Here is a 25,866-nt window from a genome sequence, read left to right on the forward strand (position 1 = left end):
GCGGTGAGGTCCCTCGCCCTCGGCTTCTGCCAGTCGCCCCAAGATGGCGGACACAATGAGCTGATCCGCGCTGGTTGCCCGTGAGCCTACTGTGAGGAGGAACGGTCGGCGAGGCCTCACTGTCAGAAGAGCGTTGCACGAGCAGGAGGAGAGAGAGGAGGAGGCGCCCCGACTGTCGGCCGCTCTCCCGCTCGCCGCCGGAGCGGCGCCTGCCCTGCCTGGGTCGGCCCCTCGGCTGCCCGCCCGCTCGCTCGCTCGCCTGCCCGCTCGCTGCGGGGCCCCGCCCCGGCCCTGCTCCGCCGCTGCCGCCTCCTGCCGCCGCCGCCATGAAGCTGACCGACGGCGTGCTGCGGAGCTTCCGCGTCGCCAAGGTGTTTCGTGAGAACTCGGACAAGATCAACTGCTTCGACTTCAGCCCTAACGGCGAGACGGTCATCTCCAGCAGCGACGACGACTCCATCGTGCTCTATGATTGCCAGGAGGGCAAGTGAGTGCGGCGGTTGGCCCTGGGCCCGGCTCTGAGTCCCTCCTCCCTCCCATGGGTCGCCCCGCGGCCCGTTCCCCGCTCTGACTCCCGCCTTCGGCCTATTTTGCACTCGCTCCTGCCAGGGCCGTTTCCATTCCGAAGCCGTCCAGGAGACCTTTCCTTTTTTTTTTTTTTTTTTTTAAGAAGTAACGGTTGTAATGCTAGTATTATTTTGTAAGTCTTCGGTCTCTTCAGAGAGCGCTTTGCATCTCTTGCCAAACTCCACCTTGACCTTGACCTTTTAGCGCCGGGTTTGCCCACACCTGCCCCAGCAGGTAGCTTTTCCGCGCCTCCTACTCTATCAAAGATGCCCGTTGGCTCCATCCCCAGCGCCGAACCGCGGGGGCTGCTCTCCCGCCGCAGCCAGCCGCTCTTCGTGCCCTCTCGGAGGTGACCTCGATCCAGCGCTGGCATTCCGCCCATCTCCTGGCCCTCAGCTTCCCGCGGCCTTTCTGCTGGAAGGCCGCGTGGGTTGCAGTTTTTAGCGTCAGGATTTGTTTTTTTGTGTTTCCTTTCTGTTCCAAATCATGCACATACTCCTTCGGACCCGATGCCCACGCTTATAAGTGAACTTTTTACCAACATCTGAAACTTTTCCTTTTTGCCAGGCACAAACAAACTTGGCCGTCCCATCCCGACCTGATGTGGACCTCCCATTAGAACAAAGAAAGCATCGTATAACAATTTCGTGTTTCCTCTTACGCTTAAAAAAATATTACACTTTATGGTCCACTTGGAATTATCAAAAAACCGAGTCTAGTCTAACCATGAAATTTATACGTTGCCCCAAGTCCTCTGGAGACCCACCACACCTGCTTGTAAGCCCAGCATTTTTTGCTTTTTTTCCTGGGGACCTTGTCAGCTTCACCTCACCCTTGTAGATTTGCTTTCTTTAAATCCTTGCTAAGTTGTGAGCTCCTTTGGGGGCAGAACTGGATTTAGACTAAATTTTATTTCCTTTCAGCCACTTTACTCAAGCAGGCTTGCAGATGTTTGGTTTTGTCAGACTTCATTTTGTTGTCTATTTCCAGATCTTATTTTTTGAATCTTTGGGTTTTCCTTTATCTTCTCCAGCTGTTCTTCTTCTTTTTTGCCTTTAAAAATACACACTGATGTCTCCTATAAACTTTCTTATGGAACTTGTCTCTTTGTGAGTTTAGTTATCTAAAGTAATTCTGTTTGGTCTTAGCCAAAATAGTGTTCTACCCACTTTTTTCCCATTGGGGCTATGAAAAAGTATTATGTAATTGGCTCTGGATTTGCCTGCTCTACGGAGGATGGCCTATAGTGGTGGTCCTGGGGGAAGAGAATTTGTTAGCTGGAGTGATGCTGAGTTTTTTGAGTCATCTTTTTTTTTTTTTTAAATATATTTTATTGATATTCACAGAGAGGAAGGGATAGGGATAGTGAGCTAGAAACATCGATGAGAGAGAAACATCGATCAGCTGCCTCCTGCACACCTCCCACTGAGGATGTGCCTGCAACCAAGGTACATGCCCTTGACCGGAATCGAACCCGGGACCTTTCAGTCCACAGGCCGACACTCTATCCACTGAGCCAAACCGGTTTCGGCGTTGAGTCATCTTAATTCATTTAGCATATGGATTTCTGTCCATATCTGGCCACTTAATCTGCTTGGAAGAGAGTAACGTATAAAGCTGGAATGGGGGTCAGTTGTGGGGTTCTGGAGCTAGAAGTAATTTGAACCTGGCTTCCTTGAAATGCTTGTGCACAGATTAGAACCTCTCCTTGGAACCTGAGGATGAAAGTGTATATCTTCATTCAAAGGAAATAAAGGTTGTAGTATTTCTTCTCAGTTTGTCTTGTAATTTTCACTTGTTGGGAGGGATGACAATGACTTGAAGTCCTGTCTTGTTAAAAGTAAAATGTTAATTTTATGACATACTGTAGTTTATTCACTCATGTAGCATTTTTACATAATTACAAACTTATAGAAAAGTCACAGCAATGTTCCAAAGAACACCCATATGATCCAATAATTGGCCACATTTTGTCCCATTTGCTTTATTCTCTATGTACATATTTAAACATACGCATTTTTTTCCTACAAGTTGGAGGTGTCAAGCCCCTTTATTCCTTTTTTTTAAAAATTTAATTGATTTTTTACAGAGAGAAATGGAGAGGCATAGAGAGTTAGAAACATCGATGAGAGAGAAACATCGATCAGTTACCTCCTGCACACCCCCTACTGGGGATGTGCCCACAACCAAGGTACATGCCCTTGACCGGAATCAAATCTGGGACCCTTCAGTCCGCAGACCAACGCTCTATCCACTGAGCCAAACCGGTTAGGGCAAGCCCCTTTATTCCTAAACATGGGTTTCTTAGGCATTAGGACATTTTCTTATATAACCAGGTACAGTTATCCAAATTAGGAAATTTATTGTTGATATAATAGTGTAGGGCATACTTTAAAATTTTTTCTCTTATCAAGTAATTGTGACCTTGTTTCATTGTGGCAGGAGAGTGGTCTGGTAGTTAGGAGACCTGGGTTCTAATTTGGCCTTGTGACCAGGTATGTGACATTGGTCATTTCACTTCTCTGGATATTAGATGACCTCTTTAGCCTATCGGACAGAGTACATGTGAAGTACTAAGTGGTAATGTGAAGAAGAAATTTGCCACTAGTGTGGGTCAAACCAACATTGGAAGAAAAATAACGTTTTCTTGTAAGGCACAGTATCTTTTTAAAATACATATATTTTTATTGATTTCAGAGAGGAAGGGAGAGGGAGAGAGAGAGATAGAAACATCAGTGATGAGAGAGAATCATCGATCAGCTGCCTCCTGCATGCCTCCTGGGGGTTGAGCCCGAAATCTGGGCATGTGCCCTGACTAGGAATCAAACCGTGACCTCCTGGTTCATAGGTTGATGCTCAACCACTGAGCCATACCCACCGGGCTAAAACAATATTCTTTTTAAAAATATATTTTACTGATTTACAGAGAGGAAAGGAGAGGGATAGAGAGTTAGAAACATCGATGAGAGAGAAACATCGATTCAGCTGCCTCCTGCACACTCCCTACGGGGATGTGCCTGCAACCAAGATACATGCCCTTGACCGGAAACAAACCTGGGACCCTTCAGTTCACAGGCCGACGCTCTATCCACTGAGCCAAACTGGTTAGGGCAAACAATATTCTTTGTGCTCTATGTTTTCTAGTTTATTGTTCTTTAAAATTTTATAATGGAGTTCATCCATTGAGTGATTCTTTTTTCTTTTTTTATTTATTTTTTATTATTTTTTAATTTAATCTTTATTGTTCAGATTATTACAATTGTTCCTCTTTTTTCCCCCATAGCTCCCCTCCACCCGGTTCCCACCCCACTCTCTGCCCTTACCTCCCCGCCCACTGTCCTCATCCATAGGTGTACGATTTTTGTCCAGTCTCTTCCCACACCCCCCAAACGCCTTTCCCCCCAAGAATTGTCAGTCCACTCCCTTTCTATGCCCCTGAGTCTATTATATTCACCAGTTTATTCTGTTCATCAGATTTTTTTATTCACTTGATTTTTAGATTCACTTGTTGATAGATATGTATTTGTTGTTCATAATTTTTACCTTTACCTTTTTCTTCTTCCTCTTCTTAAAGAATACCTTTCAGCATTGCATATAATACTGGTTTGGCGGTGATGAACTCCTTTAGCTTTTTCTTATCTGTGAAGCTCTTTATCTGCCCTTCAATTCTGAATGATAGCTTTGCTGGGTAGAGTAATCTTGGTTGTAGGTTCTTGCTATTCATCACTTTGAATATTTCTTGCCACTCCTGTCTGGCCTGCATAGTTTCTGTTGAGAAATCAGCTGACAATCATATGGGTGCTCCCTTGTAGGTAACTGTTTTTCTCTTGCTGCTTTTAATATTCTCTCTTTGTCTTTTGCTCTTGGCATTTTAATTATGATGTGTCTTTGTGTGGTCCTCTTTGGATCCCTTTTGTTTGGGGTTCTGTGTGCTTCCTGGACTTGTAAGTCTATTTCTTTCACCAGGTGGGGGAAGTTTTCTGTCATTATTTCTTCAAATAGGTTTTCAGTATCTTGCTCTCTCTCTTCTTCTGGCACCCCCATAATTCTGATGTTGGTATGCTTGAAATTGTCCCAGAGGCTCCTTACACTATCTTCATGTTTTTGGATTCTTTTTTCTTTTTGCTTTTCCGGTTGGGTGTTTTTTGCTTCTTTGTATTTCAAATCTTTGACTTGATTCTTGGGGTCCTCTAGTCCAGCCGTGGGCAAACTACGGCCCGTGGGCCAGATCCGGCCCGTTCAGCTGTTCTATCCGGCCCACAGAGCCGAAAGAGCGGAGGGTTCTCTTGCTCTCCCCTCTGCTCCTTTACTTCGAATTTATATTAGTTCACACAAACACTCCATCCATGCTTTTGTTCCGGCCTTCCGGTCCAGTTTAAGGACCCATTGTGACCCTCGAGTCAAAAAGTTTGCCTACCCCTGCTCTAGTCTGCTGTTAGATCTCTGTATAATATTTTTTATTTCAGTCAGTGTATGCTTAATTTCTACTTGGTCCTTTTTCATATCCTCGAGGGTCTCGCTAAATTTAACGGCCTTTTCTAGAAAATTCTTGAAAAACCTTATAACTGTGGTTTTGAACTCTATATCCACTTGTTTGCTTTCCTCCATTTTTGTTATTTGTGACCTGTTTCTTTGTCTCCGCATTTTCACTGCTTCCCTGAGTTGATAGAGTGGCTTTGTGGCTAGGTGTCCTATAGGGCCCAGTGGCTCAGCCTCCCAAGTTACCTGAGGTGGACACTCTTGGTGCACCCCTTTGTGGACTGTGTGCTCAGCCTTGTAGTTAAGCCTTGATTGTTGTTGGTATCACTTGGAGGAATTGACCTCCAGGCCAATTGGCTGTGAGGATCAGCTGTGTCTATGCTGGGAGAACTTCTGTGCTGGAGACACCCTTATGAGACAAGACTTGCAAAAGCCTCTGTGCTCAGCTTCGATGGGGCGGAGTCTCAGGGCGGAGCAGACAGCATTGGTTTCCCATCAGCCCTGCCCTAATATGCCCCTGTGTCTCAGTGTCCCATGGTAATCACTGCAAGCATCTCTGAGAGAAAGTCGCCCTCGAGTTCTACCCGCTGTCAGTTTCTTTCCGAATGAGATGGGTCCCCAGAGTCTCGCCCGGAACGAGTTCAGTGCAGTCAGGAGCTTTTGTCTCCCTCCCGCTTGAGAAAGCCAGCTGCGCACTCAGTTGCCAGTTGCGTGCGCGCATCTCAGTACTTCTGCCTCTTGCAGCTCCTCTGAGTCTCAGTGTGCTTTTCTCTTTCCTTCTAGTTTGAGAATTTCCACTCAGCCAGCCTTCCTGTGGTTCTGGATGATGTCCGTTTTGTCTTTTAGTTGTAGTTTTGAAATTGTTGTGCGAGGCAGCAGTTTAGGTGTTTACCTATGCTGCCATCTTGGTTTCTCTCCTGGGTTCAACTGAAGCATCTGCCTCCTCCACTCAGCTGATTTTTTTTTTCAACTTGAGAGAATATAAAGGATATTATCTGTGGCATGTGATGTGAGTTATTCAAAGAGAAGGCTTTAATATTATTTTCATTATTTTTAAAATATATTTTTATTGATTTCAGAGTGGAAGGGAGAGAGAGATAGAAACATCAATGATGAGAGAGAATCATTGACTGGCTTCCTCCTGCATGCCCCCTACTGGGGATCGAGTCCGCAACCTAGGCTTGTGCCCTTGACCAGAATCGAACCTGGGACCCTTCAGTCCGCAGGCTGAAGCTCCATCCACTGTGCCAAACCAGCTAGGGCTATTTATTCATTCTTGATCACCAGAATCATCATTGGTGGAGAGAAGCTTACCAAAATACTTGTGAAAAAACGTTGTTCCTGGGCTTTGTAAAGATTTTCTGAAATGAATGCAGTACATTAGAATCCTTTCAAACTAGAAAATCATATGTGGTAAAAGATTTCTGTAATTAAGAACAAATCTCAGGTTAGTGTTATTGATAAATGTGAGGCAAATAGGCTACTAGGTGTACCAGTTAATGCGGATTTTTTTCGATAGATGGAGTTACACATATGTTGATATATATATGCGATTTGATATGTATGCTATTGTATTGACAGCAAGTTTCAAAACTTCATATGTCAAATTTGCTGAAGGTGTTAACATCATAGATATTTTTTACACTTACTAGTAAAAATGTTGAATTTTGTGCCAAAAAAAGCATTTGTGGGAAGTTTTAATTCATTATTTTGAAGAAAAAGTTATTGTACACTTTGGGAAGCTTATGGTGAACATGCTCCATCTCAAGATACTTGTGAATGCTGGTTTAGACGCTTTAAAAGTGATGATTTCAATGTGAAAGACAACGTCCAGGTCAACCGAAAAAGTTTGAAGACCAACAGTTATAAGCATTACTGGATGAAGATGTGTGTCAAACTCAAAAACAACTTGCAGAAAGATTAAACGTTGCTCAGCAAACAATTTCTGATCATTTACAAGCAATGGGAAAGATTTTAAAGGAAGGAAAATGGGTGCCACATCAACTGAATGAAATATAAATGGAAAACGGAAAAGTCAATGAAAAAAACAGTAAAATGTTGCTTCAATGGCACGAAAGGAAGTCTTTTTTTGCATCGAATTGTGACTGGCAATGAGAAGTGAATTTATTTTGAGAATCCCAAACGCACAAAATCATGGGTTGATCCAGGTCAACCATCAGCCATCAACATCAACTGCAAGGCTAAATCGCTTCGGAAAGAAGACAATGATCTGAATTTGGTGGGATCAGGAAGGTGTAGTGTATTATGAGCTTCTAAAACCAGGTGAAACCATTAATACTGATCACTATCGGCAACAAATAATCAATTTGAACCACACTTTGATCATGAAACGACCAGAATGTGCCAGAAGACATGGCAAAGTAATTTTGCTTCATGATGATGCACCATCACACACTTCAAAACCAGTTAAAGACACATTAAAAGATCTTGCCTGGGAAGTATTAACCCACCCGCTATATTCACCAGACCTTGCTCCTTCAGATTACCACTTGTTCCAATCGATGGCACGCACTTTCTGAACAGCACTTCAAAACTTAAGAAGTGGACAATTGGGTCTCTGAATGGTTTGCCTCAAAACAAGAAAAGTTCTATTAGGGCGGTATCCACAAATTACCTGAAAGATGGGGGAAATTTGTAACTAGCGATAGACATTACTTTGAATAAAGCAATTTTGATGTTTCTCTCAAAATTATCATGTTTTCTTTGATTACAAAATCCACCATTATTAACCTGTACACCTAGTATATAAAAGTGGAACTGAAAATTTTCCTTACATCACAGACTTTAACATTGGCTCTTTAGGCTCTACTGTTGTAGATAGACTGAAATACTGGGATAAGTAAGCTGCTCCTTTCACTGGTAGAGGCAAAGTCAACTATCTTTTGAGAGCAAGCACATGTGCATGCTCATACTCGTTTACTCACTCTCACTGGTTACCACCATATAGTAAGTAACCCCAATGAACAACTCTGGACAGTGGACTTGACTAGGGAGCTAACCTCTGAGCTGATCTTTTTAGCTGATCTTTCAGTAATGGTAAGAACATGGAAAATTCAGTTCATTTGGAGTGAGAAGTCTTGTTTGGAAATGTGTTTTATGTAGGGAAATTCTTAATCTTACTGACATTAAAAAATATTGAGACCTGGCCAGTGTTTTCAGTGGTTAGTGTCTGCCCATGCACCCAAGGGTTGTGGGTTTGATTTCTGGTCAGGAGCACATACCTGGTTGCAGGTTCAATCCCCACTTCATTCAGGGCATGTTCAATCCCCACTTCATTCAGGGCAACCAATCGATGTGAGATGGGTCTTTCTCACATTGCTCTCCCTTTCTCCCTCCTTCCTTCCCTCCCTCCTACTCTCTCATGGGAAAAAAATATACTCAGGTGAGGACAAACAAAAATATTGGAAGTGCAAATGATTGATTTCTTATAGCTCCCTGGGTCATCTGATTGTTTAGCATCTATGTGCCAAGATGAATTTGCATTGATGACAGGGTGAACTTTTTCATAAATTGGAACTCTCAGTAAACATTGGTACAGGATTTATGAAATTCTCCGACACCTAAATGTAGAACATTATGAAGTTTTTGGTTAATGATTTTGTTGAGTTCGGTTTCAGCTTGATCCTCAAGCTTCCATAGAGGAAGGCATTTAAGGAACTTCAGCGAATGGATTGGTATCCTCTGGCTTGGGAAATATGTGATTTTGTATTAAAGTAAAAAGAAAGCAACGAATGACTAGTTTTGCTAGGGAGAGTTAGGTTTGCCTTTCAAAAGGCTCAGTATGTACTTTGGACATGTAGGATAGGGAGAATGGATAGCTTCTGCAACAGCAGGTTATTAGGAAAAGTAAACAGTAAGTTTTGGCCTCACTGGTTTGATGTATTTCCATATCCCTCTTTGTTATCAGGATGACTTGTGTTTTTTTTGTGTGTCTTTGTTCTCAAATAGATGTACTTTTTGTCAAAGCTAACTTTTGAACATTGTAATAAAGACTGAATTGAGCCCTCAGATTTACTTCCACTTTCGAATCTTTGCATTTGGTGAAAGGCTGTTGCACTTGATTGATTTCATTTGTTTCTTCCCTCTTGTAAGAAATTCTGATTCTTTCCAGTGTTAGAGATTACCAAGAATTCTCATCCTTGCCACATCATTCAAGTGCTTTTTTAAAAATGAAGATCCCAGATTTTGTTGATGGAGGATTTTGATGGTTTCCTTTCTCTGTTCGTTTTCTTATCAGACCAAAGAGAACCCTGTACAGTAAGAAATATGGCGTGGACCTCATCAGATATACTCATGCAGCAAACACAGTCGTTTACAGCTCTAATAAAATAGACGGTAAGCAAGCCTTCTTTTTCGTAATTAATGGTCATGGTTTCCTTTGTTAAATAGTTCATGGAATCTTTGTGACTATTTCTGTTTTGGTTGTAGTTACTTTAAATATTTTCCTATGATGTTAGCAGTGCTAACATTGTTATGACTGAAAAGATGCTGGAGGCAAGCTGCAAGTGTTTTTGAAGGACTTGAAATTGAGTATGAAAGATCTTCTGTTTAGAGTAGAAAGTGGAAATAGGAAGCAACAAATGGTTTATGGTTTGTACTTCTTGAAACTTAGAATACTTTTAGAACAAATGAAAGGAAAGAATACTTGACACACAGCAAGTGGTAAACAATAGTACCTCCTCTTCAAAATATAGAGATTTGAGAAAAGTTTGCACAAATGCTTGAGCTATGATAGTTTATGGGATCTTAGAGGAGTTTTTAGTGTATGCCCAATCTTTTATGGTCTGTGTCAATAAAGGACATTGTGCTGACCTTGTTTGTCTTTGATTTTGGGGACAATTTTTTTATCTGAATTTTATCCTTTTCCCTTTTTACTTTTAAGTAAAGCTAATGTCTTTGAAGAGTAAAGTTATTTTCAGAAATTAAACTTGTGAGTTTCTTTCTCTAATAAATGGTCTCTGTTTTTACCTGCATTTCATCTGGATAAGTTGTTCTCAGTTGACAGATGATCTTGATAATTGAGCAATACTACTTTTTTTATTATTTTTTTTACAATATATTTTTATTGATTTCAGAGAGAAAGGTAGAGGGAGAGAGAGATAGAAACATCAATGATGAGAGAGAATCATTGATTGGCTGCCTCCTACACGCCCCACACTGGGGATCAAGTCCACAACCTGTGCATGTTCCTGACCAGGAATCTAACTGTGACCTCCTGGTTCATAAGTCAATGCTCAACCACTGAGCCACATCGACTGGGTAACACTTACTTTCATGTTAGGACTCCTTTTTAAAAAAATTCTCACTAATTTGATCATTTCACTTTTTTTGCGGTAAGATTTTTCTAATATCATTCAACAGAGATTGCTTAGACTGTTATTTTGGCTCTGCCTGTCTCAGAGCTGAAATGTCTTTTTTTAAAAATGTTTTTTTTATGAGATGTTTCTGCCTGTATTTAACTTTTAGTAAGTATATTATTTCTACTTTTCATACCTGTATTTCAGAAATCGTTTTTTAAGTAAGCATGCATTTGATGCTTTTGACAAGCATATATAAAACATTAGAATCCTAAGGAAAAATATCTATGTGATTATCTGCATGACTGGTATATTTCTTCTGTTGGGGTCTTTTCCTGGGTGATTAAATAAGGATTGTTCAAATCTGGTTCAAGATGAGGCAAATGTGTGGCACTTGGCAGCTTTGCTGCCAGGCCTCTGCTGTGAGGATATTGCCTTTCCTGTCTCAAGTGCATCCTGAAGAGTTCCTTCAACGCTTCGTTTCCTTTTGCCTGATTCCAGGCTGAGGTAGTAGTTTGTACAGTTTGAGGGTCTATGATACCACCCGGTACAGGAGATAACTGTACAGGCCACTGCCTTGCCAGGAACAGAGCGCCAGCTACCGAGTGGGGCGGAGAGGATGGCAACGCCCTGCTCATCTCTGGGAAACCAGGTAATGGGGAGAAAGCCTTTTTCTGCTTAGGGAAGGTGAGTAGCTCCTAGCAATAGAACAAACAGGAAGACTTTATAGTTGTTATTGGAGAACTTTAAAGATGTATTCAAGGAAAACCATGTAGAGTTCAGTTTTGTAACCCTCTCTCAGCTTAAATGCCCTTATACTAGAAAGTACTCCTGTGAACCACTGGGATGACTTGGTGCTGTTAGTGTCTTTGTTCCTGTGTTCTGTTTTCCTCCAGAATGTTCTTTCTGTGCTTTCTGCATTTTGGCATCATTTCCTATTACCCCTTTCTCAACAATTGTTCCTTATTCATAGTCTTTTTAGGGGCATAGTACTTCCCAGTTCTATTCTTTATGGCACTTCATTTCCCTTCCCACTACCATCTTTTTTGTTTATTATTTCAGATAGAATCATTTGGTTTTTAAGAGTGTCTTATTTTATCCAAGCACAAATCTCTACGATTATTATTTTCTTTGTTATTGTCAAAATATCACTGTTCTGACTTCTTGGTATAGTTCATGAGTTTTATTTTGAAAATGTCTTAAAGATCTTTGAAACCCAAATTTGCTCACTTCTTTTGGCCACTTTATTAGTATTTTAAACTAATTTCTCTGATGCACAAGGGACCAGTGGATAGTTGGTTAATTAGAAAAGAAGTAATAGAACTTCTCTTTCCATTTTGTTTATTTTTTATGTAAATTGTAAACACAGTTAACATTCAGGTGAGGTTATTGCTCTATAGTCTGTCAACTTAAGAATTCTTCTTGTGAATTATGTCAGGTCTGTAGTGCCCTCTTTTCAGTTGTGGAAAGGAATTATTTACTATTTATTCACACCTTGCTTGGGTTATAGACAGCAATGACTTCTTTGACCTTGCCTTTTCAAGATGGAAATGCAAAGTAAGTTTCTTTAAAAATATTAGGATATCATCATGCCTTATTTGTCTTCTTACAGATACTATTCGTTACCTGTCCTTGCATGACAACAAATACATCAGATACTTTCCTGGACATAGCAAAAGGTAAGACCCAAGTGTTATAGAAGTAGATAGGTCTTTTATCCCTGAGCTCTCAGATAATAGATGAATGGAGAGATTTTACCAGTGAACTAAAGCTAGTTCCTCACTGCTGCTTGGCCTTCCTCTTGGTCTTCTTTTGTTAATCCCCACCCAGTCAACTCTTGATTAACTGAGGTTGTGGAGGTAGGAGTAGGACTTTATAGATAAATTTAAACTGTTACCAGAAAGGGGACCTGGTCCTTAGTGAGTCTGCCTAGGGCCAGCCTGTAGTGTGTGGGTTCTTGACTTTGTGCAGGAAAAATTTCACAGCATGAAGTCCAGGTGAATTTTAGAGGACGTTTATTAAAGCTGGGGACAATGAAACAAGGAAGGGCTGGGAAATGAGCTTAGGCTGGTTTGCTTTGGCTCACTAAGAAGTCAGAGAAAAGGGGGCCTTGGGTACAGGCTCCGGGGATTTGCTGGGGATGATCTGCCACTGCCCATTGCCGTCCTGGTTGCAAGCCTTGTGGGGTTCCTTGGAGTTTAGGAGATACATGCCTAGGGGAAAGAAGTAGGAAGGAGAACGCAGTCTGGGAACTTTGTTTTGAGGGGTTTTAAAGGCTGGGTGTTTAGGGGAAGTCTTGGGAGAATCTCAATAGAATATTCATCAGCTTTATGCTGATGTACCAAAATGAGGTTTATTCTCTTAACTTCACCTGTCCTTAGTTGTGGTTAGCAAATGGCACTAACTGAATTTCTGCTGTCTCCCTGCGTAGTGATTTAAGCTATTTACCCTCTGGTTAGGAGGAGAAGTGCAGACAATTTACCAAGTGTCCCTGGTTTAGGGAAGATAGGATATACTAGATCAGCGGTCGCCAACCGGTGGTCTGTGGACCACTGGTGGTCTGTGAGGTCTGAAGATTGGCCACCGCTGGTTTAAGGAAACCTTTGGAGCAGCGGTTGCCAACTGGTGGTCTGCAGACCACTGCTGGTCCATGAGGTCCGAAAGGTTGGCGACCACTGTACTAGATGGCTGTACTAGTAACTGCTTGGCATCTTGAATTTCTAGATGGTTGCTAACTGCTGTTTAACAGTCTGATCTTACTTTCCCTAGTCCACTTGTCCTGGTTTACTGGTCTGTCTCAAAATCAGTTAAAACGTAATTAGGAAAAATGGTAGATTAAAGATATTCAGTGGAAACCTATGTAATAAAAAATACAGTTAGCATTTACGAACCCCAGTGAAAGGGATATCTGTATATATATGAAGCCTTCCAGTAAGGTGGTCCCATTTCAGCAGGCTTCTGCTCTACACAAACATATTCTATGTGGGGATCTTAATGAGGATGCAAAAGAATAATTGTCCTCTGTTATTTTTGAAAGTCAAGAAGCTTGTTTCCTTATTCTGTTTGGTTTAGTGTAGGTTGCTTCTCTCTGTCTCCTTCACCAATTTCCTCAGTATTTTTTTCTCTAGTTTGTCAAGTTTTGGTTGAATGTTAAACACGTTTTTCCCTTGGATGATATTTAATCACAGGGAGGGGGTTATTTCCTCCTGCTTTCATTTGCAAATGTCCAGAAACCAAGTAAGGCTTGGAGTGGTAGAGTACCCTGACAGGAGGTGGACCAAGAGCCAGGCTGCACTCTGATTGGGCAGGGCATTTCTTGTTGAAGGTAAGAGGCAGCAGCTGTTGATTACTGTAGTGCCAGACAGTGAATGGCTTGTGACAAGTAGATGTTTTTGCTTGTTTGTAATCAAATTAATGTTCACTAATATAACTCTTGTTTGTAATTAAGAGTTGATTGCAGTTGTTCAAAATTCTTTCCAATCTTCCCAGTTGTCCAATCTCTTGACCACCTGATTCTTATTAATAGAAGACTTTGTCCCTCTCCTTTTGACAAAAATCAAGGCCATCCAAAATAAGTTCTTTTCAAATTGTATTTCTTTCACCTATTTTCTGTTCTTCCTTCTAATCTTTCCTTGAAAAAAGAGTAGCCTTTTTTCCTTGACAAAACCAATCTCTGTTTGCTTTCATCTCCTTAACTGGACATTTCCTTGCTGTCCACAAAATTGGTCTCGTATCTTAAATCTATTTCTGGAGCCTATCACCCACTCCTTTTCACTGTCAAACATGAGTAATTTGCATACTCCTGTCTCCACCTCCTCACAATTATTTACTGTTTAAATCATTCTCAGTCTAGTCCCAGAGTCATGTATGGGGGTTTTACTTCCCATTTCCTGCTGCCTCCAGTTAAAATCCATTGCCTTGGGCTTTTTGGGGGGTGCTCAACTTTTCAGTAAAACATTTTTTCCCCAGTTTGCAGCTGACTTTTCCCATCTCAGTTCTATCCTCATGCTATTTTTGGCTTCTCTTTCTCCTTTTGGCTCTAAAATAAATAAGGTTCTATCTTAGCCTCTCTCCCTTCTTGGTATTTAAAAAAAAAATATCTCCCTGATTTCATTCATGTCTACTCAGCTGGCTTCCCAAATCAGTATTTTTAGCCCATGTCTGTCATGATTTCCAGACTCAACTTCCACCTACAGGTTTTATACACATCTGTGCAGATGTTTTTTCCATGCCCCCACCTGATAGGTCCAACACTCCATCCATCATTGTTCTGTTCCTTGAGTCATCTCCTGTCTACCTCATGTTTCTTCATGGCTGTTCCTATCAATTCTCTGGACTCAAAGCCTCTTTTGTCTCTTGACTCCCTTTCCCCTCCCTTCACATCCAGTGAGATGTTAAATCCTATTGATTCTATCTAGCTTTAATCCCTTGTGTCACTCTCCTCCCTACTCTCTCCTTTGCTTCTGTTCTGGCTTATGTCTGTCAGGTGAATTATTGTCAAGTCCTAATTAATCTCCCCATCCCTCACCATCCTGCTTTAGGACCCTGTATTATAGTTCTGACCACAACCTCCCTCAGGAAGCCTTGAAGACTCTCCACATTTGCCTACTCCTTTCCCTTGGACTCAGGTTCTCCTTCCTCTGGCTCTGACCTTTTCCCCAGCATTATCTCTCAGTTGGAAAGGTGTCTCCCATTGAAATCATGTTTACCACAGGTAATGCTTTCAGGAAGCCTTCCCTGACCTTCTCTTGGAGTTGTCTGGACTAGATAGTTAAGCTTCCATAGAGATGAGGTATTATTCCTTTTTGTGTTCCCTGTACCTCTCAGCATAAAGTTTTTTTGCCAAGATGGACTTCCTCTGAGCTATTGACTGTAAGCTAAGTTGAATGCTGTGGCATAAAATTACATGTCTATATGCATTTTGCTCACTCTGCTTTAATATCACCTTAGCATTCCCAGGAAATTTTAGCTTACAGTATCTTTTAAATTTTTAAGTTGGGGAGCTAGGGTAAATGTTAGTTGAGTTATATTGGAAGATATTTTTTTTAAGAAAAAATTTAAAAAAAAGTAAATGATAAGGAAAGTAATTTTTTTTTCCATTTTCTATTCATGATATACATTTCAATTCTTTCTAGTGGAACCAAAACCTCCTGAACCCCTTTCACTATCATTCAAAACTTGAATTTCCTCTATTTCTAGATTTTAAAAAATCTGTTTACAAATGAGCTGTGCAGTTCAGTCACCTTTTTTATTTCAAGCTTTTCTTTGTCAAAATGAAACAGTACAACATGCATATTTCCTCTATAATTTTTTAAAAGTTTTTTATTTATTGATTTTTAGAGAGAGAGAGAGAGAGATTGTTGTTCCACTTATTTATGCGTTTATTGGTTGATTCATGTATGTGCTCTGACCGGAGATCAAACCAGCAACCTTGGTGTATTGGGACAATGCTGTAACCAACAGGTTACCCAGCCAGGGCTCCTCTATATCTGTAGTCTTGATTTGTGATACCAGCTGCTAAATCTATGAAGTGTTTTGCAGCCAAGCCAGAATGTGGAACTATTCGTCCATAACACCCAGAAGAAAGAGCCACCTGAATGTATTTTCACAAGGGCTTTCTTCATAGGTGATATGGTAGAGTCACAGTCACTGTATAGGTCATAGCTCACACCTCAAGAACCCCATGGTCAGGGCCGTGGTATGCTCTGAGAGGCAGGTAAAGTGGAACCACATGTGGTCCTGCTCTGCAGGCCAGGCCCAAATGCTGGGGAAATGGAGGGTGTCTCTTCAGAGCACAGAATGGCAGAGCAAGAACACCAGCAGAGAGGACAGGAGAGCTCAGGATGAGTCCTTGGAAGAAATGTTTTTCAGTGAGCGATTCTCTTTTTAAAAAAAATTGATTTCAGAGAGGAAGAGAGAGATGGAAACATCAATGATGAGAGAAAAATCATCGATTGATTGCCTCCTGCACCCCCTACTGGGGATCGGGCCTGCAATCCAGGCATGTATCCTGACTGGGAAACAAACTGTGACCTCCTAGTTCATGGGTCAGTGCTCAACTATTAAGCCACACCAGCTGGGCAGTGGGTAATTCTTAATGGGATAATCATACAAAGTGACCTATATCAAAAATACAGTTGCTGGTAGCACAGGCCTGTGGCTCTGTAAGTGTAATGCCCAAATTAGCAGTCTCATTATCACCTAGGAGCTTGTTAGAAACTTGAATTCTCAGACCTCAGCCCACACCTGTTGGATCAGTCCTGGGAGTGACCCCAGTAATCAGTGTGAGCCCACCCTCCCAGCCATGCTGGTAAATTTTTTTCATTTTCTATTCATGGTATACATTTTAATTCTTTCTAGTGGAACCAAACCTCCTGAACCCCTTTCAGTATCATTCAAAACTTGAATTTCCTCTATTTCTAGATTTTAAAAATCTAGAATGGGTACAGGGAGTGTGAATGATACAAGGTTTCTCTTTGGGGTGATGAAAATATTCTGGAATTAAGATAGTGGAATGGTTGCCCAACTTCGTAAGTGTACTGAAAATCACTGAACTGTTTACTTTAAAAGGGTGAATTTATGGTACTGAACTATATGGGGTACTTAATGAGTGGTGTAGACTTTTAGTCTAGGCCACTCGGGTGTAGATTTTTAGTCTAGGCCACAGGCCACTCACTGAGTACCCCATATAGTTCAGTACCATAAATTGCCTCTTCTAGACATTTTGCCTCTTCTAGACATTTTGTATAAATAGAATCAGACAGTATATGGCCTTTTGTGTTTGTCACTTACCATGTCTCCAAGGTTCATACATACTGTATGTAACATGAATCAGTACTTCATTTTTTAATGTTGAATAATATTCCATTGTATGGATACATACCACATTTTGCTTATCCATTCATTAGTTGATGGACATTTGGGTTTCCAGTTTTTGGCTATTATGAATAATGCTGCTATGAGCATATGTGTACTTTTTTTGTGTGGACATACGTTTTCATTTTTCTGGTAATTTCTGGGTCATAGCAACTCTGGTTTTTTGAGGAACTATAAACCTTTCCCAAAGGAACTGTGCCATTTTACATTCCCACCACCAATATATGAAGATTCCAACTTCTCCACATCCTCACCAACATTTGTTATCTCTCTTTTTTTCTGTTATCTCTCTTTTAGATTATAGTTATGCTGGTGGTTGTGAAGTGGTATCTCATTGTGTTTTGATTTGCATTGGAATCATACACTTTTATGCTATAGCTTTAAGTTGCTTTTTTCATTATATTAGTTGCTTTTGACTATCCAGATTGCTTGTGTAGTGCGTTCCTTAAAATGGCAGTTTGGGGAGAACAGGTTTATATATGTAAGCCGGTAGAGTGGTTTAAGGTTCACATCCAGTTTTTGTAAATATTTTGCTTCAACTCCTATTTATCTCAATGCATTTCAGGGTGGTGGCCTTGTCCATGTCACCTGTGGATGACACTTTCATTTCTGGGTCTCTTGATAAGACCATTCGACTCTGGGATCTCCGGTCTCCTAACTGCCAGGTAATGGTACCTCACAGTTACACTTTGAGTGTTATATATGGTAGGCACTGTCATCAACTCTCCCTCTCAAGGGAAGGGGAAAGCATTGGTTCCATTCTGGGATCCCAGAGTCTTTTAAAAAACTTTGGAGCAAATCTGATTTTCTGGTAGGTAGCTGGTAATTAAGCAAATGCCCTAATCCAGTGCATATTGCATTATGCTCTGTGGCTTTTTGCTTTAAAAGTGTTTTCCAGGAGCCTTAGCCTCAGGTTTTTTATTTGGATTTAGTGGCTATAAAATAACAGTTAAGGTTGATCTGAAATCAGTTGTATGGAGACCTCTTTTTTTATAAAAGCTTCATTTCAGTTTTACTTTTTCACTTTTGTAGATAGGCTGGTATCTATTTGTGTCTCTTTCATAGTTTTCTTTGGGAAAAGTAAATTTTATAGTGATAGGATCCTAGGTTCATTAACTTTTTTTCTTATTTCTGTTTTCTTAGGGCCTCATGCACCTACAGGGCAAGCCAGTTTGTTCTTTTGATCCAGAAGGGTTAATTTTTGCTGCAGGCGTCAATTCTGAGATGGTCAAACTCTATGACCTTCGCTCTTTTGATAAGGTAAACCCTTAAGCTATCTTGATATTGTGGAAGTTTTGAAGGGTGAGATGAACATTTTAAGAACCTTTAATATATATATATATATATTTTAGAGAGGAAAGGAGAGGGAGAAATAGAAACTTCAGTGATGAGAGAAAATTATTGATGTGCTGCCTTCTGTGCACGCCCCCTACTGGGGATCGAGCCTGAAACCTGGAATCGGATCCGGGACCCTTCAGTTTGCTGACACTCTATCTGCTGAGCCAAACCAGCTAGGGCTTTAAAAGAACCTTTTCTAGACCTGGCCGGTTTGGCTCAGTGGAGAGAGCGTCGGCCTGCGGACTCAAGGGTTCGATTCCGGTCGGGGGCATGTACCTTGGTTGCGGGCACATACCCAGTGGGGAGTGTGCAGGAGGCAGCTGATAGATGTTTCTCCCTCATCGATGTTTCTAACTCTCTATCCCTCTCCCTTCCTCTCTGTTAAAAAAAAAAATCAATAAAAATATATTAAAAAAAAAAAAGAAGAACCTTTTCTATGATAGAGAGGTATATGATAGATATTGCGGAGTGTCTTAGCAGTTCATCCTTTGCTTTCCCTAGTCAAAAAGGAATCCAAATGAGGATAAAATAAGAGCTTTGGCAGAAGGAATTATTGATGTGCATTGGGGCTGCTACTTTTATCTTTTGCAGGGGCCATTTGCAACATTTAAGATGCAGTACGATCGGACTTGTGAGTGGACAGGACTTAAGTTCAGCAATGATGGCAAACTCATCCTCATCTCCACCAACGGCAGCTTCATTCGTCTCATTGACGCATTCAAGGGAGTGGTGATGCACACGTTTGGGGTGAGCTGACATAGCTACTTCCATGTTCCTGTTTCCTGGGCTGAGAGTTGTGTTCGTTGGTTAGTGGAGACAAATAGCTATCCCTGACTCACTGATTGAGGCACAGGCTTGCATTTTGTTCCTATACATGAACTTTTTTTTCTATTGGATTCTGAGACATTCACTTCTCACCCAGTGACCAAAGTTTAGTGTTTAGATGTCATATAATTCCTGACCATAAACGTTCTCTTGCTCTCTTGAATATGGTGTTGGAGTAGGGGGTGAGTGGTAAAGGGTGGGGCCACATTTGGAAACTTGGTGCCGTTGTGCATGAGAAGAGGGTTTCACAGAAAGGAAGGTGATAAGTCTGCTGGGTCAGTGTTTATAGGCAGTTATTTTTTTTGTTAATGGCACTTTGGCAAAAGAACTGTTCTGTTTTTTTAGGGTTATGCCAACAGCAAAGCTGTCACACTGGAAGCCTCGTTTACTCCAGATTCCCAGTTTATTATGATTGGTAAGTGCTCTTTATACCCTTTGCGGGTTATTTTTCTAGTACTGAGGTTTTGTTTGTATTATTCTTATTAATTTTAATTAAGATAATATTTGTTATTCTTTTGTTAAGATGTTCTCAGATTTCTGTGTAGCACAGTATGCCAAAGGTATAGTGTATTTAAACTGTTTTGTCTTTGCAGTTCTTTACTGGGAACTGGCATTAATGTTGGTCTTGCCTGGACTAGCGTTAGGGTTAAACTCTACAAGCACCATCTTACTAGTAATACTAACTTTCTGATATAATCCTGCTTTCAATATTTTTTAAATATATATTTTATTGTTGCTAGTTTTATAGATATCTCCCATTTTCTTCCCCTTGACCTCCCTCCTCCCAGCCCCTACCCACCCCCCAGGTCTTCACTATCCTATTGCCCGTGTCCATGGGCTATACATATAAACATATGGGTTCTTTGGTTTATCTCTTCTCATCCCCCAGTTTCATTCATCTTAATGGCTAGGTGTTGGTGGTGTAATGATATTCAGCCCCCATTTAAAAAAAAATGTTTTTATTGATTTTAGGGAGAGAGGAAGGGAGAGGGAGAAACATCAACATTGATCGGCTGCCTCCTGCATGCCTCTGTTGGGGATCGAACCCACAACCCAGGCATGTGCCCTGACCAGTAACCTTGGTGCATGGGTTGATGCTCAACCATTGTGCCATACCAGCTGGGGTCAGCCACCATTTTTAATGAGAAAACTGAAGTCAGAGGGGAAGTTATTTGCTTAGGAACAAATAACTAGGATCAAGATTAATTCCCAGTGTCCTTTCTTCACTGCTTCTCCTCCCTCTCAATTTCTGCTGAGGGCTGGGTCCTGAAACATGACCTCTTTCCAGATGCCAATCTATGTCTCTTTCCCACTTGCCTTTTTATTGTGCTTTGAGATGTGTGTTCCTTGGTCATTCTATTCAGGTTCAGAGGATGGCAAGATCCATGTCTGGAATGGAGAGAGCGGTATAAAAGTAGCTGTGTTGGATGGCAAACATACAGGCCCCATTACCTGTTTGCAGTTCAACCCCAAGTTCATGACCTTTGCCAGTGCATGTTCCAACATGGTATGTGAACAATGGGAGATGTCCTTCAGTTGGGTTGTGGGTGTTTCAATGAGCACAGCAAGCTGTGTTCTAATATTTGTGCTGCTGAAGCGAGCACAGCAAGCTGTGTTCTAAATAGGTACATTACAAGCACCCAAGTTTATGTTTCTCAGCTGTTGTTTCCATGTTTCACCTCTTCTTCTATGATTTCTGGTTGGGCTGGCCTTTCATTTTTACTATTCTTTCTGTGATCTGGGATCACCTGTGAGCTCCCGGGAGATCTTAAGTCAGTTATAACACTGGCTCCTGGTTCTATGCCCAAACTACCTGGGCTATGCTTTTGACAGCTTTTTGGCTTCTTAAAATACTTTGAACAGGCCTTTTGTGGTTGTAACCTATAAGATTTCCATTTCTCTCAGCTTATCACTGAATTCCTCAGACATTCTTACAGTTGATCATAACTCATCACTTAGAAAATTTTCTCCAGGCAGTGTCTCTTCCTAGATAACATTGGCAGAACAAAGCATCATGAGTCTCAGCCACCAGTTTCCTCTTGGCATCTTATAAACCTACCTGGATATTTGGAGGACGAGGCACTTACCCAGAACACATTACCTTCCTTCTCTCCATTCCCTCCCCCCACCCTTCCTAACTAAGAAAACTATCAGAAAAAAAATGCAACAGAACAATCCAGTCCAATCCTTCTCATTTTTTGAAGATCAGGAAGGTGAGGGCCTTTCTGAGGGTAACCTGGCACATTAGTATGAGGCTAGGCTACCCAGATGCCTACCTCCTGGTCAGCACTCCTTTTTATCCTTAACACTGGGCCTCTGTGGTAAGGATAAAAAGGGTAGCAATATTGGAGGGAAACAGAATCGTGTAAAGTGGAGTGTTTCTCCATAGGTTGCCAGAGTCAGTTGTTTGGGAGGGAGGGCCACCAGCCATAAGTGTTGGACAGCTTGATGCTGTGGGAAGGGGTAAAAGAACCCTTAGTAGGTAAGAGAGCGACTTGGCTTTTTAAAGTTGACTTATGTTCTTTTTCCAGGCCTTCTGGTTGCCCACCATTGATGACTGATCCTGATGCTGTTTGGCTATTTCTGTACAGTGAGTGTGGCCAGCAGGAAAAAACTCAGAGGGGACTGATCTAATAGTGGGATTGGATCATTTGACTGGGCTGGAGAACATCCTTCCACATGGCCTTCCCATGGATGCGCTGTACATCTGCTCAAAAGAAAAAAAAGTACTTTGCCAAGCTTCTTCAAAAGGACTCTTGGTGGGGCAGACTCAATCGGGACTCAGATTTTCTAGCTGTCAACTGCATCAAGCTCCTCCAGAGGATGACCAGACTCATGATTAGGGTATAGTGGGGCCCTTAAGCGCCTTCAGTTTTGAATGTATTTGCTGCTGAGGAGCTGGTGAAGTTATTAATTCTGCACATCCCCTCTCCCACCCCCCATAAATGCATGGGAAGCCACAGTTCTGGTTTTGAGATGCTAGAGCAGTTCAGTGCCCCTTGCCCTCACCCTGCATGTCTTATTACTGGGTCTCCCTGTGTTATTGTGGTATAAGCCACAACCATCATGTTACTTAGGTGCCAAACATTTACAGAAATAAGTCTTCATATATCTTGGAGTCAGAAAGGGACAGATACAGAAACACCTTGTTTGCTAGGAAGCCTTGCAAGTTACAGTCATTTGAGGTTGGGTGATCTAGACATGCCTCAGGCTCTGGGTTTTGGGTGGGAAAAGACCCAAGAACCTAAAAGGGAGGAAGGGATAGCAGGTGAGTTCCTAGGACTGGGAGGTTTAGCAGTAGCCTAGTGTGGTCCCTCGTCATCAACTCACACCCATGGTCCTCCTGGGTGTCTACCCAGTGTGGTCATGTACAAAAGCAAGGGAGTCTATTTTTGTACATGAGATACATCATACTTTCATGTGGGGCCAGTATTGTGGAGTAAGTTTGAGTTGTTTACACTGATGCCTTCCCTGCCCACCACAAATTGTGTAGTCTTCTGATGATACCATCCCTTCCCAGCTCTCAACCATGAGCTGGCTCCAGGCCTGTGTTATATGTTATATTAGCCTTTTTATATATGACCTGGGATTTCTGTTGTTTGTATTCTAGCACAGTGTGTACACCTTCACTTAAATATATCTGTGTATGTGCATACATATATACGTATACTAGAGGCCTAGTGCACGACATTCATGCACTGGGGCGGGGTTCCCTCAGCCTGGCTTGCACCCTCTCGCAGTCAGGGACCCCTTGGGGGATGTCTGCCTGCCGGCTTAGGCCTGTTCCCCATGCTGGGAGTGGGCCTAAGCTGGCAGGCGGACATCCCCTGAGGGGTCCTTAGCGCTGCTGCGGTGGTGAGAGAGGCTACCACCACCACCACCGCCACAGCCGCGCTCACCCAGCTGTGAGCCTGGCTTCTGGCTGAGCGGCACTCCCCCTGTGGGAGCACACTGACCACCAGGGGGCAGCTCCTGCATTGAGCATCTGCTCCCAGGTGGTCAGTGTGTGTCATACGACTGGTCATTTCATCGTTCAGTCACTTTGCATATTAGGGTTTTATTAGGGTGTATGTATGCATATATATAAAATATCTGTTGTTTCTTGGAGTTTAGCCGAAGGACAGCCTGGGGGAAATACTGCATCCTTGCTAATAGTATTTGCCACAAGTGTTTGTGAGTCTTCCCTATTACATTTTCCCTTAGGAGACTTAACGGAGCAAAGCTTCAAGTGTTTGCTATTCCCATGGCAGCTAATTGAGGGTCTTGGGACAACTCCCTTGTGTTCATCAAGCCGCACTTTGGGGCCCTCTCTGCAGTATTAGCCCCCTTTTTTGCCTGGTGATACTCTGTCTGCACCTTTATATGTGTGACAGTCACTTTTGCATGCCTTTTGTGTCTGGCTTACAGTATTTGGGTACAGGATGCTGGAACCACGGCATTTTCAGTTTGGGGCTTTACCAATTACAGGTCACTCCTGTTTACCTGTTATGTCTTCTTTCTTGTTTCTGTTCCTTGCCTTCTCTTGGGAGAGGGAGGGATCCTGACCAGGGTTGAGATGAGCTGCGGCTAGCTTATGGCTTTTCCTCCCCTGCATGGCCTTCTTAGAGGAGGATGAATGAATGGCAAGTTATTTTACTAAATTCCCAAACATTTAATTAAGCAGGTAACATATTCCCTGCACTTCCAGAAACAGACTCAACAAGATGATTTGTCCACAAGGACTTGCCCAAGAATATATGTCTGCTGGGGAAAAGCAAGCCATTAACTGCCTCTGTTCAGCAGAAATAGGCTATGAATTGCAAGCAATTACTATTTTGTTTTAGCAATTACTTTTTTTTTCTTTTAATCTTCACCCAAGGATATTTTTTCCATTGATTTTTAGAGAGGGAAGGAGGGATAAACATCAATGTGAGAGACGCATCAAATGGTTGCTTCCTGCACATGCCCCTGACCATGGCCAGGGATTGAACCTGGCGCAGGCTGACACTCTAACCACTGAGAAACACTGGCCAGGGCTAGCAATTTTTGACTGTTCCTCAAACTTAAAGGTCAAGGGGCATGCATCTTTCTCAATGTAGACTAGGACCTGCGGCTTCAGTGATACCCACTTTATATAGCTTTGCCGTTTAATAGTGAAGGAAATTTTAGAAACCAAATGAACTGAGCTGTTTACTGCCCACTCCTGACTTTCCCGGGGTAGAAAATTCATGGTAGGAATAACTTCAGAGAGAGTGCTTGGAACAGGGTTAACAGAAACCTGCATAATTAACATATCTGTAACCAGAGCAGCTACAAGCATGCTTTTCCTGTCAGCAGGAAAATGAATTGTATTGAGTTGTGTGTCCAAAGCTGAGGTACCATGTCCTATGAAAATATGCACTCATGGCCTCTATCCTTATGCACTCATGGCTCCTGAGTTGGGAAGGAAAGGAAAACGCAGTTTGAAGTGACGAGATGATGTGGTGGTGGGAATAAGGCAGAATAAAGAGAATAAAGGCTGTTGGCCAAAGAGGCTGAAGGCTGGGGCTGCATGGATGCTCTCAGTGGAGCCAGAGGTGCTTAAGTTCTCAGTAGGGAGGGGCTGCTCGCCACTTTCAAGTCGGGGCCAGAGCCACCGATTTGTATGTGACAGTAAAAACACTGCATTGCTCAGCCACCAGCTAGTGGGTTATTATTATTATTTTTTTTTTAAGAAAAACTTCCTGGTTGCAATAATAATTAGTGTTTATTAAAGAAAATTTGGGAATTTTAAAAAGAATCAGTTTTCCACCCAAATGCTATTGCTGTTAATCTTTTGGTGTTAAGTGTTCCTCTAGACATTTCTGTGTGTAGATTTTTGGTGTGTTTACATAGTTGTTATTCTACTGTATATACAATTTTATGTCTCTTTTGTACTTAACATAAACATTTTTCCATGTTATCTGTCTTAAACAGAATTTTATGGCTGTAGCCTCTTTGAGTTTCAGTAGCATTGTTTGTTTGGTTCCTAGATTTGGAGGGTGAGATGGGTTGTCTCCTGGCTCACAATGGGGATAGCTGAAACACTGTGTGGATGGATTGTTGGGCTTCCTGGGACTGCCCTTGACTGCCCCTGGTGACTAAGCTATGGGGTGGTGGGAAGAACCCCTAAACCCAGTCCTCAAGTGAAGAGCAGCGTGGGTCTCCTCAACCCCCAGCCTCTAATAAGCAACCATATGGCCAGAAATGGCCAGCCTGAGCCAACCTTGATCTTCAAAGACTTACATCTGGCATGTACCTCAGGTTACCTTTCATCCCACTGTTACCTCAGCCCTTGATCAGAATGGCAGCCTCTGGAATAAGATTTGTCCTGCTAGGCCTTGGCTTTTGGGAGGCAAGGATAGTGGGGCCTCTTTGAGGCTCCTAATTGGCAGATGGTCTGGCCAATTGCTTGGTAACCCACTGCCTGGCTTGTGAGTTGGTAACTACTAGAGCCTGTATTCTA

The 25,866-nt window shown here is 42.0% G+C and overlaps 1 protein-coding gene across 3 annotated transcripts; it reads left to right on the forward strand.

The window, feature by feature from the left end:
- WDR82 (WD repeat domain 82) lies at positions 1-25,352 on the forward strand. Of its 3 annotated transcripts, none has more exons than XR_013961032.1 (10): positions 22-487; positions 9,305-9,402; positions 11,977-12,043; positions 17,806-17,905; positions 18,384-18,500; positions 19,170-19,325; positions 19,749-19,818; positions 20,768-20,910; positions 21,935-23,343; positions 23,399-25,352. XR_013961032.1 is itself a non-coding variant. In XM_080677052.1 (9 exons), exons 1-9 carry the CDS (start codon positions 327-329, stop codon positions 21,962-21,964), a joined length of 942 nt encoding a protein of 313 aa, XP_080533178.1. In that variant the 5' UTR covers positions 1-326; the 3' UTR covers positions 21,965-25,352. The 3 variants fall into 3 exon arrangements, 1 of the variants encoding a protein (XP_080533178.1); XR_013961033.1 differs by having other exon boundaries at positions 21,935-23,142; positions 23,220-25,352; XM_080677052.1 differs by having other exon boundaries at positions 1-487; positions 21,935-25,352.
- Positions 25,353-25,866: the final 514 nt, after the last annotated feature.

This window comes from Plecotus auritus, assembly GCF_963455305.1.
Source record: "Plecotus auritus genome assembly, chromosome: 6".
NCBI classification, from domain to species: domain Eukaryota; kingdom Metazoa; phylum Chordata; class Mammalia; order Chiroptera; family Vespertilionidae; genus Plecotus; species Plecotus auritus.